The sequence below is a fragment of the Ambystoma mexicanum genome, chromosome 14, assembly GCF_040938575.1.
Source record: "Ambystoma mexicanum isolate Mex_15411 chromosome 14, UKY_AmexF1_1, whole genome shotgun sequence".
Taxonomy (NCBI): Eukaryota; Metazoa; Chordata; class Amphibia; order Caudata; family Ambystomatidae; genus Ambystoma; species Ambystoma mexicanum.
Window position 1 is genome coordinate 118,890,061 of NC_090940.1, and position 20,517 is coordinate 118,910,577.

The following is a 20,517-nucleotide window of genomic DNA, read 5'->3' on the forward strand; positions in this document are numbered from 1 at the left end:
CCATAGAGCTCTCCTTTGTGCTGGGTGTTCTGCAACCTCGTCATTTGACTCAGGACCCTTTATTTGTTGGTCAGTCAGTTATCACACTATAGAGCCCTCATTTGCAGGCGTGTTATGTATCATCATTAATAGTGTTTCTATTATTCTCCGTCGTCTTATTCTTTTATAGTTTTCTTTTGCCTGTCGAATTACAAACAGAATTTATTTTATAAATCAGATTTCACAACAGACCTGTCCATCGACCATAATCTGCTACATGAGCAACATGCCCAGATTTGCTTGAGATTGTCCCATTGCTGTGCCCTTTTCTTTGTTTGATGAGAAAACATTGTTTCAAAAATACTTTTTTTCCCCATTCTGTAATTATAATTACCCATCTAATGGCAAATTTAAAATGTCATTATGGATTCTTCATTCCGGGTATTTCAATGTGGGACAGGTTTGCCTTGTTTGTCTCGATCCCTTGTTGGCACAACTTGGCACTATTCCAATACCAGGGCAGCATTGTCTCATCAGCCCGGAATGTGGCTGCACCGCGTTCAGCCGGGGTGGCAGGGTACAGGTAGCTCATCTCAAAACGGTTGGACACCAGCCAGCGTTGGACCTTTCTTTAAGTGAGTGGGTGGCGGGAACCCTTCTCTTTATCCTTCTTGAAGGCGGTCAGAATGAGGGAATGGTCGGTTCAAAGAGTGGGTTGCGAGCACCAAACTACAAATGAATTCCCTCATTCTTGTTTAAAGCTTCCACCCATCCCCATAAATTATCTGCAACAACACTGTCTCACTGTCGAATTTCTCTATGATAATCCTCATTGGATAAGTATTGAGCGTTTTACAAGAGAGGGGTGAGGTGTACAGAGTTACAGCAAGAGGTGGGAATGGATAATGCAAAGGGAATAATGGCCATTCAGCTGCCAGTGTCCAATGAGGCTTTCTTTAAAGAGGGGAGTTATGTTATGTTACTTGGCAATTATAGAGCGCCTTATATATCATTGGTATGACCTCAAAGCGTTGGGAGGTTGAATGCCCTCGGAACCGTTGTTCAAATCATTAGAGAGGGAGAGTGTCGTAGGGTGCGTGGGTGCACTGGATATGTGTGCAGCTGGGGTAGTCATTGGATGGTAGCTGCTTCCTAGCGATAGGTGTGGTGCTGAGGAAATCAGTTGGATGTGTTCAGTCTGGTGGGTGGACACCCAGACTGGGTTCTGGCTGCGTTAGGCCTGAGGAACGCCTATCTGAACAGCTAGTCTTCATTTCACTTGTAAAAGGCCAGAGAAAGGGACCGGCCTGATGCATGTATGTAGTTTATTCCAAAGCTCTGGTGCACAGCAGGAGAAGGTCTCTCTTCCCGTTTGTCTCCCTTCATGGTTTCTATCCTATTAATTAAATTCCTCTTGGGAGTAAGATAGCCTCCGAAGACAGTGAGGTTTTTTCACGCTTGTATAAATGTCCCTGGGGCTTTGTGACTTATGGGTAAATATCTTGATTCTGTGGGGACTGTGCTATAGATCAATTGAGAACTGTGTATGTCCCTCTGTGCAGTTTGCTTAATGCCTTGGTCTGCAGCCTGCTGCTCTCCTGCTTTTGTGGACTACAACTCCCATTATCCCTCACCATTGATCATATGCTAGCTAGGGCTGAGGGTGCAGTGGTCCAAAACATATGAAGTGCACAACTTGCAGATCCCTGGCAAAATGCAATAGGTGCTGGTTCTCAGTGTTTGTTTTCAGTTGGCACGTCACCGCATGACAGCGTTTTAGGTTTACCACAAACAGCTACTACAGCGGTATGTAAGACCACTCTTGGTGTAAAGTTGTCCTTGTCTTCTCTTAAACCAGAAATAACCTACTGACCTCAGCAAACCGAGGCTGTAATCCATTGTGCCTGTGTTATTGTTTCTTCGTGGATATGCAATGTCAATGCTTGTATCAGCCACGTTTGTGTGCACGTGACGTATGACACTATGATAGATACTAATGCTTCCTTTAATCTTCAACCATAATTACTTTTTGAGTCTCTCTGGACCCTCAAAATGTGCCTGTCCTCCTGTACACACACAAGTGGCCGAAACACACATGTTCTCTGAGTAAGTAGATGCACCAACGTGTCCAGGCAAAACAGGGCTCCAAAAATTCTGGGAGCCATTTAGCTCCCGTTTGTACTCCGGGAGCCTGGCTAACTTGAAGCGACAGCTACCAGGAGCTTCTTTTGGCTCCCCAGGCCAACTGGTGTCTTATAAACATGCCTACGTGACATTAACTGAGTGTTTGAGAATGTTAATAAAGGAGAATTAGGATATATCTAGGGGACATTTAAACATAATGGGTCATACATACTGGACAACAAAAAATGTAAAGCTTGCCTCTCATGTTGAAGTTAAGATTTGCAGTGCGCTGGGTACTCTCTCCTGGTTCCCTAGCGGTAGTGCCTGCCGGGATTGCACAAAAAGATTGTATCTAAAATGCTGAATGCACGTTTAGATGCATTCGGCATAGTAGATGAGATCTAAGCCCATAATACCGAACAGGGGTGCGGGGGTTTGCGTGGGTGTCCCCCACACCTCCAGTTCGGTATTATGAGCTGTGGGGGTGTCCCCTGTATACAATATAGTGTGGGGGAAAATTGCCAAAATCCCTAAAGACTGAATTAGAAAATGCGGGCTAGAGGTCTCCGTGATTTTGTAATTTCGATCGTTTGGGATACGATATTACAACATACATCCGCTCCTGGAGCTGGATTTAGCTCCTGCGTCTCAAATCTCAATTTCGAACCCTGCAAATGCCTTTGTGTATGCAGATTCGCTTTTATGGACCGCCCCACCAGCGGAATTCAGGTAGGGCGAGCGGTGTGAGGCTCTGCCAGGGAACAAGGGGCATCCCTATTTGCGGATTTTCCCCTGCACCCAATATGCTCTGTCGCAAGCCGGCCGCAGGGGAGAGCACAATACTGCCAGGGGTGATGTGTCCAAAATGGAGCCACTCCTGCTTGACACATTTTTTTACATGTTATATTCTCACAAACGAATGCTGGAATGTAAAAATGATATCTGCAGTGGTGTGTTCTTGAAGGCCTGTCACTGCCAATGAGCCCACTGGCGGCAAGCGGGTTGATGGCTGACTCAAGTGCCCCCCGCACCCCCCAAATTGGGTCTACTGCGATTGTCAGGAATGTGCCCAAGACGTGACGTACATAAAGGGGTTCACGAGGCTCCCCTGCACGTGCAGCCAACCTTTCCTTCCCTGCACAAGCCCACTTGGTGAATAGGGGACAAGCGCTGCGATTGTGGGCTCAGTGCCCAAAGGTGTGCAACCCAGTAAAGGAATTGGGCCTGTGTAGGTCTTGGCTACAGTGTTCATTTTTATTAAAATATTGAATGTTCCTCTCTGCGGGACGTCCTTCCCCGGTGAGGCGGAACGACTCTCCTGAGAATGCCTAGGTTGTAACTCTGACCCTACCTTGACAGTAGCTATGCTTTTCCGAAGCACTGGACCAAAGCTGGGCCAAGGGATGTGGCTTGGGCGCCCGTGGGACCATGGCATGCCATTTGACTCTCTCTGACTGCTGACCACAGCCTGGTAACGGGACAAGGAGTCACAGGAAGTGACACGTTCAGCGACCAGCCTGTTCACCTTGAAGCAGTTCAAAGCATGTTCTTAAACTGTTAGTAATTTTTTCGAAAGCATCGATTTATTGGTGACGCTCCCGGCTCGGCCATCAATTTATGACAATGCCTCGGTGGATTAGAGCCGAAGATGACATCAAGGGTCTCATGTCTTGAAGGAGACGCACCCCCGCCCCTCCGCAATCAATTATGCTTTATAATGTTTATTGTATATTATGGCAAGTATAAAATATGTTTTTGCAAAACAGCTGCTCTCAAGGTGAAAAGATCACACAGCAACCGTAAACTCTTACACATTTGGCAGCCGGAGTTCACTAAAGTGAACACGGTGATGATAAAGGTGCACGACTGAGCAAGTAACACCACTGAATTAAATCAGTCCATCTATTTTGTGTTTTATTATGTCATAGTATGTATACAAATATGATTTCTTCTCGTTTTGCTGAGCTCATTACATTCTTTAATTGCATTAATTTGACATTACTTTATGTACATTATTTATTTTTTTGTATTGATTTTTTTCTACAAGTCGCAGTTTGCTTCCTTTAGAGTAGGGGTTTGCAACCTGTGGCCCTCTATATGTTTTGAACTGTGACGCCCATGATCCTTCAAAATGTGCAGTGCTGGCAGGGGGATGATGGGAGTTGTAGTACAAAACATGGCGAGCCTGAGTTTGCAGACCGCTGTTTTGGGAGGACGCTCTAACGACAACAACATCTTGTATCCTGACACCAGAGGATATATATCGTTTTTTAAATCTCCAGACTCCCTATAGGCCAGTCCACCCATTGGTGCAGCCAATCAGCTCACTCATATGTCAGACTGATTCTGTCTATAATGGCGCGTTTTCTTAATTTATTCATGTATATATTTATATAGCGCCGGAGCCCACGGGCATCGGGGGTTAAGCCAAGAAAGTGACTAAGAAGCCAGAAGAGAAAATAAAGGAACAGCGTATTCAAACAGGGCAGTTGTCGATTGCTTCCTGAAGACGGTCGGATTTTTATCTGCACACATTTTTCAGAAAGTTTGTTCCATGCCAAAGCAGCCTGCAACAGGAAGGAACCGCTGCTACCTCTAACCCGCTTGCTCTTGGGACACACCAGTCGCATGGTATAAGCAGACCGAGTAGTTCTAGTCAAGTTTTGTACAGTGATACATTCTTGAATATACTGAGGTGCTTGTCCATAAAGACATTTGTGGACAATAGTGAGCGTTTGAAAGCAAATTCTAGCTTTCACTGGGAGCCAGTGTAACGCCCGCCTGTGAGCCGAAATAGGCTTGTGTCTGGGGGCACTCTTCACAATCCGAAATGCATCACTCTGCTGAATTTGAAGTCTTCCCAAACATCCTTTGCTGGCTCCAACCAGCAAGGCATTAAAATAGTCAATTCTGGGCATAACAATCGCTCGAATCAGCGTAGAGCATTTTGTTTCGGACACATACGGTTTAACCATTCTTTGTAATCTGAGGTGGTATTGGGTTTTACTTAGAACACTATTGCTATAGGCATCCATGTTCAAGGAAGGTTTACAAATTACCCCTGATGTTTTGACCTTGTCAACTACTTTGATATAATGATGCTCAATGTGAAAGCCGATATATTGAGTGTGGAGCTTGGAGTGTGCTTGGGAGGAGCCAAAAATCAAAATCTCTGTCTCATCTCCATTTAGGCACATTCCGTTAGTTGCCATCCAATTTTGTATTGTTCCGTTGAGAATAGGGATTTTCTCTGTGTCTTTTTCATAGTCCCCACTCCGTTCAATTAAAAGCGGAGTGCCATCAGCATAGTTAGTGAACTGTGCTCCCACTTTATCTAAAAGATCACATAACGGGCAACAGTATACATTGAATAAGGATGGGGAAATACAAGCGCCCTGAGGTGCCCCGCATTCAGCCAATTCCGGTCCAGAGCGCACATCTCCGCAAACAATTCTGGACCTCCTGTTACTCTAGAGGGATCTAATCCAACCAACGGCCTCTTCAGAGCAATTTCCTAGACTTTTTAGCCTCCCAAGTAGCTTTGTATGGTCCACAAGATCGAAGGCTGCCAATAGCTCCAACAACACCAGCAGCCCTGATTTGCTTTTATCCATAATTTTAAGCATTTCAGTTTGAAGGTCCAAAAGGGCACTTTCTGTACCATGAAACGATCTAAAACCTGATTGTCTGTGGTGTAAAAGTACAGTGTTTTCCAGGTGGCACTGCAACTGAGGCTGCTAATTTATCCACTATCTTCAACAGAAAAGGGACGTTAGTTATGGGCCTGTAATTGGTTTAAAGTTTGTAATGAAGTCCGGGCTTCTTAATGATTGAAGTAACTGACAAACTTTTTAAAAATATGGCAGGCACTTCATTCTTCATAAATGTAGCACTGGTAAAGCGAACAAGAAAAGGAATAAGTTCACTATTGTCCAGAATGAGTTTGAATGGAAGCGTTTCACCAAAACAAGTGGTTGATCTAATTTTTTTTAAGTGTTTCACAGGTTCAAAGGAATAAACTGGTTCATCCTGTTGGGCTATTGTGTCCGTGTTTGGTCCAAATTCTTCCTAATGTTGTGTGCTATTTTAATTTTCTCAGCAAGGGCCTCTTGGATAGCTTCGCAGTCCACAGGCTGCAGAGTAAAATGATCTAATTTTGCTTTCACCTTCTCCAAGTCCCTAAGAATTTCAAAGATTTTTTTGAGTCATTTTTGCAATTTGATGATCAAAGAAGCTTTTTTTTTAGCCAATATCTCTTTGCGATAAAGATTTTCCAGAGTCTTCCAGATATTTATTCTTCTCTGGTGTCCGCTCTTTCTCCCAAATTCTCTCTGCTCTTCTATTTTCTTGTTTCCGAATGATGAGGGTTGCTGTGAACCATTTCTGGCCATTAGTCTTTTCTCTAAAAGTCTTCAGCTTCAGTGGTGCCACCTGCTCCAGGAGCTTGATAAAGGTTTTCTCATATTCAACTACAAGAGCCTGTGGACTGTCATCTTCTGAGGTATTGTTCGTGATCTCAAACAAGCAATTCAAGTCATTGCTCGTAATGTTTTCATAGTTCCTACTAATCACTTTTTTTTAGAAAATGTTTCCTGTTAGCCTCCAGAATCATCAGGAATGTAAAATGGAAGGTGATAAGGAAGTAGTCAGACCAAATACAAGGCTTAACAAAAGACTTTTAGTAGCAACCCAGTCTAATATATTGCCCATATTGTGAGTAGGTTCCTTATTATGACTATAAAAGACATGATTTTTACAGTGTTGCTAGAGTTCCATAGCCTCTAGGTCCTGGGGGTTCCCAAACCATCTGTTAAAATCTCCCAGAACCATGATGGAGCTGTTGGGTTTATTTAGAGAGGACAAAATGCCTGAGAGATCTTCATAGAAGCCTGCAGTATCTCGCGGCGGGCGGTGTGAGAACAATATTCAGACAATTGTTTGGTGTTTGGGGTGGTTTTTAGCAAAATGATCTCACAGCCACTACATGAAATGGACGACCTAAAAATGTTTCAATTATAATTGCAACCCCACCTCCCTTTCCACATTCTCGACTTTGTCCAAAGAATCTGAAGTCCTCGGGTGTGGCTAAATCAATATTGGGGCCACTCGACGGTCTGAGCCACGTCGCAGTGAGGCACATAATATCGCCATCTTGATCCATAGTGTAATCCCATACCTTCAGAGCATGGTTATCCAGTGACCGAGTGTTCAGCAAAGAGATTTTGATGAAATCACTTTGACTTTCTATACGGGGGGATTCCCTAGAAGAGATTAGAGTCGTGTGTGTCCCTGTAGCAGCCATATCTGACGCATAAGAGATATCGCTAGGTAGGGGAGAAGGTACAAAGGAACTGAAGGCTGTTGCTGGCACCTCTGGCTTAAACTGACACCCTCCTCTTCCTGTCTCGCCGCTCCCCACTCCCTCTCTTCTCCTCTCCCCGCCAGTCTTGCGCACCCCAATTGGAAACACACTTTCCTGAGCTTGGGGCCCAGCGCACTCCTCCCCGTCAAGCTGCCATGTGGAGAAAAGGGTTCTCGCTTTTTGGCACCCATCTTCTGTGCCTTTTGCCAGACTCTGCTTCCCTTTCTTGAAAAGACCCACAGCCTTACGGGTCCTTCCATGAAAGTACCCCCAACCCCCTGGGGTGTTGTTAGTTCTTGAAAAGATCAGGGGCTAAGCTAATGTCGGGACTGGCGGGACTGGGCTAGCTATAGCCTTTTGATTGTAGCCCCTGAGCTTCTATCCGGGGCTACAACCAAGAGATCCAGGGCTATAGCCCCCTCAGTCCCTCCCTAGCAACACCTCTGCCCCCCACAAAAAAAGTATTAGCACCCCGGAAGTGATGTCATAGCAAAGGGGGCTGAACAAGATGGTGTAGGCACTAATGTCTGTTAAGGCCTTCGCTTCCCTCCTACCCATTATTTCGGGGTTACTGTCCCTGTAAGCCCCCTGGGTCTGATATTCGTGCTAAAGTTGTAAAATAATGTGTGTTGTGCATGTTTCACTGCAACCTGTGGAAATAAATATAAAAAGGAAAAATGGGACTGTTCAATTAAAGGTTACAGGACCAGATATAGTGGCAATGAATTAAGAATCTTGGTCAGCAAAATGTAAAAAAATAGGGGAACCACCGTACATTCTGAATAAAAAAGAAAAAAGGTAATGGCTATTAAACTTTCAGAATTCCATTGCGCTCATGTCCTTATGGCCACCTGTTTGAATACAAAGTTTTACAGCAGAGTCCCTTCGTTTAAAGAATGTGTGGTCACCAAATATATCAACATGGCACTGATTTGCCCTTCCAACTAATCAAAATGAGTGGCAGATGGGTAAAATAATAAATGTTGCTCCATTTTACCGATGTTGTGAGCATTTTATGGCACACTGGATGATACCACATGGGAGGCTCCCTCGGATTGGTTTCTTTGCATGGTCTTCAGGGCTGGCAAATTCTACTAGCCCACTCGCATTGGCGAGCAGTTTTTATGATGGGCGACTACCATTTCCTTGGCAAGTATGAGATGTTTGAAACCTTTATTCGCCATTTACTGCAAGCAAGCTTTGTTTACAGTAAATGGCAAATAAAATAATCCTTTTGTATGGCTTGCATTTGGTTCTCAAAATTGCACCAAATATGAAGTGTGCTTATGTTGACATGCTCCATTTTACAGAAAGCACTGGTAAGTATTTTGTCACCCATCACCATGGGGCAAGTGCATTTCTCTTAAGCCGAGTATGTTTACTAAGGAACTCACCGTGCAGGTCTAGTGGGATTTTTAGTAATTTGCAAGGCCTGGTCTTGGACATAATGTACTTCAATATTGCAATACAAATTTGGAAGGTTAGATCTTCGGTTCTACGTTAAAATAACAAAGAAAAAACACTGAGGCCCAAAACAAAAATTTCTTTTGGGTCGAATTCCAGATAAAGTTTTTTTTTTCTTTTTTTTTCTTTAAAAAGAAGGGGGAGACCCCACTCGATCCCCATATAATTTTTACATACCCTTACCCTAACCCATCTATCTATTTTTTTAAAGTACAATATTACTGATTCGTTGTGTTCTGCCTCAGTGTTTTTGTTTTTTTGACTCATTCCCATATGATCAATGTGCAAAAAATGTAAACATTTTAGCCTTAGCCACATTTCTAATAACCCGCCACCCCTGTCCCTCCAACAGCAGTTGGGAGCATCGTTGCTTGGGTGTATGCCACAAACTCCTGTATTGAAGAAGGAAGGCAAGCATTTATTTTTAATTTTAAAATTGACGTGATTATTACCGAAACTGTATTATATCTTTATTTGTTAAGGACATTTTGTATTTGGATGAAACTTTGATCAATTGTGAAAGGTTTATTTGTATTTAAACCATAACACATCAAACAAAGAAAAGAGGTATTCAAGACAATATTCAGATTTGTTTTAATTTGGTTTTTTTAGCTCTCTTCCCTTCCTCCAAGTTGTCCGCAACAAGCGTCCCTATACACAAGACTCCAAAAAAAACAGGTTGTGCAGGCGCTTCCATAAAGCACAGCACTATATCCATCCTCTTTTCTAAAGGAAAGGCACGTTGTTGGCTATTGCTTCCTATGTCCCTGCGGCCCAATACCGTCCTTCATTAGTGCTCATTAGTAAGATTAATTACATCGACTGCCCTGCCTGCATGCTTGCACTTTGAGCTGTGCTTACTGTACAATTGACAAAACGACAATGGGCCTTTGAGGCCTGTGGTGTTCCGCTGGCCATCCTGGGCCCCCAAGGGGGAGGAATCCAGGACCCAGCCAATCAATGTGTTCGATTCTCCCTTCTGGTCAGAATGGACCTTTGCCCGAAGGCCCCTTTTTTTAATTCACTGCGGCTACTGTCATTGCATCAAAGGCTATGGAAATCTACCAGAGGTCGTTATTGTTTATTAGACCCCTAGCGTCCTTTTAGGTTCAAATTACCATATTTTTCATCAGTCTTTAGACATTGTGTAGATGTTGTGCATGAATGATGTATATGACGCGCCGTTCTTCACCTGTGGATCAATGTAATAGAGACTGTACCTCTCTGTGGTTATTCAACTTGATGTATATAACATTAGGGGGATTACAATAGAAATAGCAGCGAAACCTGTTAAACGTTATTCTTTGAACCACTCGGTGGGCTACATTTCAATGGTTAGTATATTTGCAGAAGCTGCACTCATTGGAGTTAATTAGCATGTGTCCAGGTCACTGGTGTGATTTGAGTTGTGTGAAACGAAGATACCGTTGAAGAATGTCAGTTTTTTTTTTCCCCAGCCCCTTTTTTATTAGACATGTGCGGTACCATGTATTATAAAGTATACGGTACTCCCTGCTAGTTACATGATCAGGACATGATGTTAAATGTGCCTTTATGAAGGCCCTTTGGGGTAGTGTTTGAACACCTGGCTGCCTCGTAATGCACCAGCGGGGCACATTTTAGGTAATTTTGACTCAAATTGTTAGTGGTTTGTAAACCTGCAATGCTCCTACCAAACTAAAACCCCAACATGTATGTCCTTAATGATTTGTGGTTGTGCACGCCACAGTGTTCACCATCACAGCCCTCTTTCCGGGAAGGATTGCAGCTTTTTTCGACCCATTTACTACAGTGACTACACATTTGGGCTCCATCATACGCAAGACTTTGCTCGCAGTGTTTTAGTTAGCGCCACGTGGCATTGCTGGAGGGGTCTTGGGTGGGGTGGGCTAGGGGGGGTGAGGCTATAGCCCCGGGTATTTTGGTTATAGCCCCGGATAGACGCTCAGGTGCTACAACCAAAAGGCTAGCTAGCCCCGAGTCCCGACATTAGGGTAGCCCCTGATCTTTTCCAGACCTAGCAACACGACTCCTGGCGAAGCACTGTGACGTATTAACACTGGGATGCTGTTGAATACTGCAGGCTGGAAATACAGATGGGGTGGCACAAAACCTTGTGTGTGAGCGGGCAACAGGAAATTATCAAGTTGTCTTGTGTTTTAGATCCCATGATGGGTATTTTGGCAGAGTAAGGTAATTTTCTGTGGGTGGTTTGCTTTAACAGGTCAGCGCTTTTGATGGACTGTATGATGTAATGTTATGGAACGTGCTCTTGTGTAGCACCACCTCTGCCATTATGATCGGCGAACTGCCACTAAGCCCTGTAAGAAAGAGGGAAGGGGTTCATGGGCTGGAGAGCCAGGAAACGACCCAAGGGGCTGATGGGCGCTCATCGAATGAACCCCGCTCTCTGTGTGCTTTGAGTTACAAAGGCAAGTCCAGGTTTTGTGACCTGCAGAACCCTGCAGAAGACAGCTAATGAAGTGCTTGCCATAGTCTATAGATGAGGTGGCTAGACTGGTCCATGCATGCGTCGTAGCATTGATGCCAGACTCATCAAACTTTGTTGATTTCGGCCTCGTCTGCATGAGAATTGTTGGCCATGGGCTACAGCGGTTTACCACGAGGAACAGTAAACAAAGTATTGACTTTGCTTGAGGTGCCGGAATTGTTTTTCTGTGTCAATTTGCAATATGAACTCCCTGACAAACATAGGGTAGGGTGACCACACGTCTTGATGTTGCCTGGACTGTCCCGGAATTAGGCCATCTGCCCTCCTTTATTTAAAAACGCCTGTCCCTGTTTTTTGGGGAAAGATCCCGACCCAAACCCCCTCTGCCCTACCCCTTCGTTACCCCACTGCTCGTGTGTACTCATGGCAGTCACTTTAAAAATTGAAGTCCCACGTGTATGTCGATGGCCTGTCCCGGTTTTTTATTTTTAAAATCTGCTCATGCAAGGGTTAAAGGCTGACATCAGCTGCCCATCAAGGTGGGGTCAGTGAGCGCCATTGCAGTGGTGGGCTTTAAATGACCCATCGCTGAAAGTTACATTTTGTACATGGTCACCGCTGTTTGGGTCGGGGAATAAAAAAAATGGAAACACTCATGCAGACACGAGTGTTTCTCTGAGGCAGTACAATTATGACAAGCGCCTAAAAAGAACCATGGCGGCGTTGCATAGTTCCCTGCGGCTGGATTCTGGCTGTGTGGCCAGGTACAGGAAACTGAGAAAGGACTGCCGCACTTGCAAGTGAATCTCTGAGTGAGGGATGCGCCTGCAACCGTAGCGTTCCCGCCCAAACCACTCTCGCTTCCTGCACCTGCCTTGCTCTCTGGCAGTGAAACTGGTCCGCACGGCCGGGTTCTCACCAAACCTTTGTGAATCTTTGCACCCGCAGAATGCAGGTGGTTTCTCGGCTTCTATAGAGAAAATGTTGCACTGATTTGGCCAGTGGGATGAACTTTGATATGAGAAAATGGTGGCCCCTATCAATAAACGTTTGAGAGATGAGGCCTATCTCACTGCACGGGAAGGCGTCTATCGGTATTGGTTTGGACCTGGCCTTTTTTTCGTAATAATGAATAGATCAGGAATTTGATGCCCTCCTGTCGTGCGGCTTCTCGTCTGCATTCCAGGTTCTCCCTTGCATTTCCAGTGGGTCAGATTTGTTTATATTTACTAGCTTTTGTAGTCCTCTTTTATTAAGCTGTTCCTACAGTTCTGCTTAGTTGGGGCATGGAACGCCACCAATTCCAAATAGACAATTAAGCCTCCATAAAGAAAATTGTAACAATGAACATAATAGCTGAGCTCAAATTGATACCATGCTACCATAGAAGGAAATTATGAAGAAAACAAAAGATGTTCGCTAACCAGACCTGTAATGTCCTCTTTTTAGGGGCCGTATGGGAAAGGACTACCATCCATCACAAAGAAACGCAACCCATATAAATGGCTTCCTTCCTTTAGGGTATAGAGCTGTCTATGACATCGGCCTGACACATACACAATCCACCCTTTCTAACTTCAGGTAGGCACACAAGGTTTTTCCAAAAATATACATATTTTAATGTCCATCACATTGCATTTAAAACAATCATAAACCCTGTGTTCCTTACAAAAGGGGAATATTATATCTTGTACATATCACCGGGTTGTGGGTATTTGCAAGAGTCGTATATAAGAACACGGCAGAATGTGTTTAAAAGCATACTGATTGCAATGAAATGGTGTATAGTAGAGACAAACACAACACTTGTTTTTACAAATGTATGATCTTTTTATGATTGCTTTAAATGCAATGTGATCGACATTAAAATATGTATATTTATTGAAAAACCTTGTGTGCCTACCTGAAGTTAGAAAGGGTGGATTGGGTATGTGTCAGGCTGATGTCATAGACAGCTCTATACCCTAAAGGAAGGAAGCCGTTTATATGGGTTGCGTTTTTTTGTGAAAACAAAAGATGTACAATGTTTTGCAGACCATGCAACCACAAAATGACCTCAGTTTGACTGCCTAGATGGCTGCAAACTCTCAAAGTGTTTAAAAACCACTGAACAGGTTATCATGCTGTGTCCTTTCGAGAGAGGGCCGCCTGCTACCTTTTTTGTATAGTTTTAATAATGTCTGTTCTACAGTTGGCCCTAAAGACTGACTTTCTTGGCAACCCTGGCCTCGTGGGGTTTTAATTCATACAATATGGGAAATGCCTTAATGTCAGCCTTCCGTTTCAACAAAACACTGTAATCTCGTTTATAAAAAAAAATACACATCAAGTCCACCCCTGACCATATCCCCTTGCCATCCATTTAATGGCGTTAAATTCCTCCTACCCTCTCCGGCCTATTTTCGGTGTCTAAATGTAAAAGACTGGAGCTGGGCATGGAATTCCTAACCACAGCTGTAGCCGGTTACATTTACATCCCAAAAAACCTTGGAAAGGGGAAGTTTAATTTCATGACATCTTTAAAGGAGAGCAATTTACAAAAGTGGGCTCCCAGCATTTGTTGACATATTCTCAACTGATTGAATGTGTAGACAGAAAGGTGACAATAACACGTACATAAGAACCCAAGGCGTTGGTGGGGGTGGGGATATATGTAGCATTCCCACCTGTGGACCGTATTACTGAGGAGATATGTCCTTCTGGACTAGACTATGTATCAAAAACTATATAAACGTATTCATTATGTTGTTGTTCATCGATACATGACATAACATGATAACACGCAAATGTGTGGAGAAAACATAGCAGAACAGTAAAACGAATAAAACAACAAAAAATCACATGTAAAATCAAAAGATTAGATTTTGGTAGACACACTGGATATTTGAATACTAATGTGAAATTTCTATCAGTAAGTTGTTACCTATGCAAGAAGTGATTCCAACCTTGGACCACTGTCGAGTCCAACTGCAGATTATATCATATTGCAGGTCTTTAAAGGAAAGAACAGTGACATTATCTGGGGGAGGGGGGCGTCTTAAAGCCCCGTTTTCAACAGGAAGATTTGCTATTGAATATATTGGGGTTGAAATTCTAAATAAAAAAGTATGTATGCATTTGTTCACTCCCTGATTATATTTTCTTCTCTTCAACTTTAGGATACCAGATGGCCCTGTTGAACAGGGCGCTGTGGCAGGAAGAGTGCGTGCTTTAGAAGAGCAGCTTAAAAAGGCCAAAGAACAGATGGAATATTACAGGCAACATTCAGGAGACGGTGAGTGGATCTCCTTCTCATGGTCACATACCATTCTTTGCTTTACGCAGCTGAAGAACCACCATTGCATGGTTAAAGGTTCTCAACATCTTCTCCCTTCTCAGGTCCTGGGAAAGATCACGAAAGCTTACGAAGAATGATTGAAAATGGAGCCAAGGAACTGTGGTTTTTCGTCCAGAGCGAATTGAAGAAGTTAAAACTCATGGAAGGGAATGAACTCCAAAGACACGTTGATGAGATATTAGGAGACATGGGCCATCAGCAAAGGTACTTTCTTCTGATATATCATTGGCTTGCTTCTTGAACAGTGCTTTGAAATGTGTAATGCATTCAGCTGATAATGATGGTGAACGACTTTACCATTGCTATTTCGATTTCTTCTACCTTGAGCGGTCTGTGTCATTAGTCTTTGGAAGTAAACCCTAAATTCTTAAAAAGCTTGTACCACTTGCATTTTTACCAGACTATTTTGTTCTGTATTTAACTAGTTAATAATTGCATACTCACTGATTATCGTAGCTGTCAGACTCACGATTGATTTGGCAAGCCCCCTGTTCAGGTCTTGTACGATGGTCTTTTTATCCACGGTTTGTTGATCTGTCCCGGATACGGCTTTAGGTCTCGCTAGAAGTGGTATGCGGTTATCGATAACTTACAGCCGATTTGGGTAGGTAAATGCTTCGAAGGAGAAATTGGTCCGTTCGGCCTCTTTGTGAGCCTCTCTGAGTGGCTTATGGCCTTCTGTTGGGGAGCACATGGTCTAGAACGAGGCTGCCTTTGTGGTTCGCACCTGTTCTGAATTGAGTTATGGGACACAGAAGGTGTCTGTTTGCGTTTGGGATGGGTGGTGAATAGAGGTTTATCCACACAGTACTTTTCTCAGTACAGGATGTGCCTTTTGCTGCAATAAGATGCACTGCATCTTGGCGTGCCTCCTCCCACACATTTCTTTCTCTCCTCTCCCATCATGGATCTGCTTGAACGAAAACCAACTGCACCTCTCCACTCTTTCCACGGTGTGTTGCTAGAAGCAAAACCAACTGCACGTGTGAGTGGTTTAGCGATACCAAGCATACCTCTTTACCTGCTGTACTATAGACCAGCCATTGAATGCCATCCCTGGTGCATGGTAACGCAACAGGCTGTGTTGAAACTTAAGTGCACGTGTTCGCTCTTCCCAACCAGACCATTTGTTTGTGGCGGCCAGGTGAGCAGCGGTTATCCACGCTCTTGCAGATGCTGCCAGGAGGGAGTGGGGTGGCAGCAGTCAGGTAATTTATTGCATGCCGGCCGTGGGATCAGGGACGTCATTTCACCAAAATGCCTGGGGTAGTGGAAGTGACATCACATGACCCTTGATGACAACGCAGGAAGTGATGTCATGGAAAGCGATAGAACATGACCTTTCACCTCTTTTAATGAGTCTAGCAATTATTGTATAGAATTCCAGAAAAATAAATTATTTGTTATTCATATTCTTTCTTATTTAGGCTCTCTACTCAAAATGTGGAACCCTCTGTTCAGGGCTCAACATAAATTCCAGCCTCTCGAGCAGAAAATAAGAGCCACATGGCACTGGCAACAGCCCAGGAGCTTCAATGTAAAAACAGTTTTTTTTTTTAATAGAAACAAAAAATCTTGTTTTTAGGGGTTGCAAGGAAGACCACAGGGGTAGCAAGGGAAAACTCAGGGGTCACCCTGGCCACCCCCAAATTACGTCCCTAATAGTGGTTGAACTAGAAAACAAGAATTCTTCCCTGCAAATTCTTCTTTGCAGTGACTGCATGTTGGAGGTGTGGGTGTTTTCGGGTTCATCTTGGCGGTGTGGATAAACACCTTGCAGGGAATCAATGCAGGTCTACTTAGCATGCAACTTAGGCGCCAAGCACCCTTGATGGTTGCTTTGGTGGCGAAGACGAGGAGCGGCCTACGCTACAGCATGGCGTCATTGGCGAGCAGGTGGTGGAGAAAGAAATCCACTCTAGAGCTTGGCGTTCCAGTGAATGCCAAAGACAGTACAGACAGTCCCCCATCTGCCCCATCAGAACCACACACTGAGCAACAGGATGGCGAAAGAAAATCTTGGGCACTCCTCTCCCAAACAGTAATTCAGGAATAGTGAGAAACCAAAGGGTAATTGCCCAGCCTTAATATTGCATTTGTTCTCTCCAACAGTATGGGTGTTTGGCTTTGGGTGGTTAGCCATGGCCAAATGAAATGCACATTAAACACTTTGTAGATCTGTGAAGAGAACTTTCAATTACACATTGGGCCTCATTACGAGTCCAGCGGTAACCCTAGCGGTGGGTTGCCGCCCGAATCGTTATATTTTACCGGCGCCTGACTTCCCGGTGGCACCGGGAGATTACGACTCCGGCAGCCCGGGAAGTCAGGCGCCGGTAAAATGTTAAGTCCCCATTCCCATAGTGTCCCATAGGACTCTATGGGAGTGGGCACTCGGAAGCGCCGGCACCGTTTGTTAATGGTGCCAGCGCTTCAGTGAGGAGTCTGCCTACTGTGGCCATGGCGCCCGGCAGGGTCAGAACTGTCGGGCACGGCGGCCATGGCAGGCAGACAAATAGTTTGTGGGTCCAGAAATTAGGGTGCCGATGAGCTTACCAGCACCCTTGTTTCCGGACCAGCAAACTCATAATGAGGCCCATAGTATTTTTATTAATATTGGATGGAGGGAGAGTACATAATGGGAGTTCCTGTGGCTGCTCCTTTCCCAGGTCTTTGGTCCAGTAATGCTCCAGCAATAATGCATGCCTGAGCACTTCTGAGGCTACGTTGGTGCCAAGAAGCCCATGCACATTGAGGACAGTATGTCTGTGCACACACAAGGGCCATCAATGAATGACACAGCGTCACCTAGTGGTGAAATGACAAAAGTGCTACTTGGGTAGCTGTCTCAGCCAGATCTCAGGGAGACTTTAGTGCTGAAATATTGGCGATGAAACCACAGGAAGAGTGGCATCTTCTAATCTCACCCCACAATCTAGTATATTAAATTGGTCCACCAGTACGGGATGGGGTAGCTGACAGAGTGGGTGCTTTCCGGGAGGAGGGTGGGGGGGCATCATTTTAGAAAATCGTCAACTGACCAGATGGCTCGCTGAGCGATCCTTCCCAAAATAAACATCTAGTTAGTCAGCTAAACTGGGGGTCCCTTGGCCCCCAAACCCATTATCATCGGGCTATTGTAGTACAGATGTTCCCTCCTCCAACGCCCCAGTGACTTACCCTGAGGGCCCTACATCGCTGCTGATTGATCAATGTACATGGCCCTTCTAGTGATCACCCTATGACCCAGCTCGGCCCATCAGCCATGCTACCCATCGCCCTTTATCTGGCTTTCATGGTCCACCCCACCCTCCGGTTTTCAGATCACCCACACACTAAATAAATTAATCTTGCACCACACAGACCCTGAAGTTTCATCTGGGCCACTTCTACGTGGCTGCCCACCACCGGCCATCTCTAGCCGTCCTGCTCTGTCCCTATGACTGGGCTTCAACCTTTGGTGAAGGTTGGCGCCATCTCATCCTTGAACCTGCTTGATGTTGAACGACCCTCACAAGTTTTGACGGGCCCGCTGACCCAGCCTCTTTTCTCCTTGGTGGTAGCCCAGCACGACTGAGAAGCACAATACCTCAAACTGGGCAAGTTCTTGTATATATGCATTTCCATCATCATTGTAGAATAGCTCTTTAACTTGCTCTCACAGTTGGAAAGCTATGGCCGGAAGTAAAAGAAAGACCATTGGCACCCTGGGAGGGCCCGCTGGAAGCTTAGAATGTAGTCTATGATACAAGCCCACGTTCTGGGCAGCCAGGGCCCCCTTCCCTTCCGCGCTGCCCCTTCACTACTTGGCACCTGTGTAGATTCCTACACAGGTGCTAATGGTGTCTCTTTTTTTTTTCATAAAAAAAAGAAACTTACCTTTGTTAAGTAGCCATGTGCCACGCAGTGCTGCTGTCACCCAAGTCCTTTTTCCATGCTGATGTCACAGTCATCAACATGGAAAAGGGACTTCACTGACAGCAGCACTGCACACCGCGGAGCCGCAAATCAAAGGTAAGTTTCCTTTTAAAAAATAAAATAAAAATACCATTAGCACCCGTTTAGGGAACTACGCAGGTGCTAATGGCGATATTAACTGAGGCGGCGGGCTGAGCCTCGGCGGCGGGCCCTTACAGATGGGGTCAGCCCGCCGCCTCAGTTAATATCGGCCCAATCTTGATTAAGAGGCAGAAGGACTGATTTTAAAGAAGGACTTTGGCTTAAAGCGCTATATAAATTTAATTAACATAAACATAAATTAGATGATACTTAACTAACTTAAGCGCTCTATGCATCTTGGAAAAAACACTTGCCTTACTGTCAGTAGAAGCAAGACTCCCACAGAGCAGAGACATACACTTAGCATGATGTACCTATAGTTATATTGCCACAAAGATGACAGAACACATAGAACAATGATCTGCAACCTGTGGCTCTCCAGGCGTTTCAGACTACAGCTCCCATGATACTTCTCATTGACTACGTTGGCTAGGGATGTTGGGAGTTGGTAAATCTGGAGAGCCAAAGGTGGTAGACCCCTGACCTAGAGGAAAGACTCCACTGCATATAAGTTGAAGAATGACGGGTAACCCCTACTGCCTAACAGCTGACTGGCTAGGTGTGATGGCCTAAAGGCAAATGCCTTATCTTGCCGTCTCCCTCTGGGATCTCCTAAGTGGATCCTATCCAGGGGTCCTGCAAGGATCTTGAGAAATGGAACAGGTCACTTCCATTTGCCCAAGGGTCACCTGTCCTCCCCTCTCATGTCCGTGTATTTCTCACCCTGATCTCCTCTCTGTCTCCTTTCCTTTCCTCCTACTCTCCTTCTGCTCTTTCTCCCTTCTTTCCCTCCAATGTTCTCTCTCTTCTCTACTCCTTACTTCCACCCTCTGCTCTATTTGCTACTATTTTCTCTCCCCTCGCTACTCTCAACTCCCGCTACTCTCAATACTCTCCACTATTCTCTTGGCCTACTACTCTCCAATATACTCCTGTCTCACTAGTCTCTGCTACTTTTTCCTCCCACTACTCTCCACTCGCACTACACTCAAATCCCACACTCACCTTCCTTTCACTCTCCCGGACACCTTTCCCAACAGCTCTCACTCACACCCCTACATCATCCCGTAGTCTCACTCATACTCGGACCCAAGTACCACTTTATCTCACCAATCAATACCTTACCTTGCACACGGTTTCCACAATCCTCCTCCATGCTCCGCTGCACGGTCCTTCCTCCACCTTTCTATTAGTCTGCCTTCTCCTCACTTGCCCTCACATAAGCAACCCACACTGCCGTGTCCCTTCTGCCATCTTGTCTCCTCCTCCTCCTCCTCCTCCCCCCTGGATTGGTAGTCCACGTCAGCTGGTTCTCCGGGCCAGTTGTTGTCGTCTTTCCCCCCATGGGCCAGGTTGCAGACATCAGGGCACATATAATGGGCCATAAGACCCACCTCCTTTTCTTACATAGTTCTGATGGCTTTTTGTAATGGTAGCCTGCTACAAAGTCAATCTTGTGTCTGCATTGAATGGAGCACCGGAATTGCACATCTGATTTGCGCAGCATACCGCTGCCGCCTTGCGCGCCACCACCTCTCTCCTGGGTGAGCTGTTGTAGTCGGACCTCTGCTGGAAAGACTTCTTCATTCCTACTGGGAAAGTGAAGAAGCACTGGCCAGCATGTTGCTCGGCAGGTTTGGGCTGATTGACAGTGGTACTGCGTACAGTCTGCCAAGGAAATGTTGAAACGACACAAACCGAGACCCTCCTAACTTCCTTCCCCTACCTCTAGGGGAGGAT

The 20,517-nt window shown here is 45.1% G+C and overlaps 1 protein-coding gene across 2 annotated transcripts in view; it reads left to right on the forward strand.

The window, feature by feature from the left end:
• The window catches only part of FUT8 (fucosyltransferase 8), an 857,288-nt gene that overhangs the window by 592,236 nt on the left and 244,535 nt on the right, over positions 1-20,517 (forward strand). For both annotated transcript variants that reach the window (XM_069638672.1, XM_069638673.1), the window contains 2 exons: positions 14,540-14,655; positions 14,760-14,922. In XM_069638672.1, coding sequence (XP_069494773.1) covers positions 14,540-14,655; positions 14,760-14,922 — 279 coding nt within the window. The remainder of the gene's footprint in view (positions 1-14,539; positions 14,656-14,759; positions 14,923-20,517) is intronic.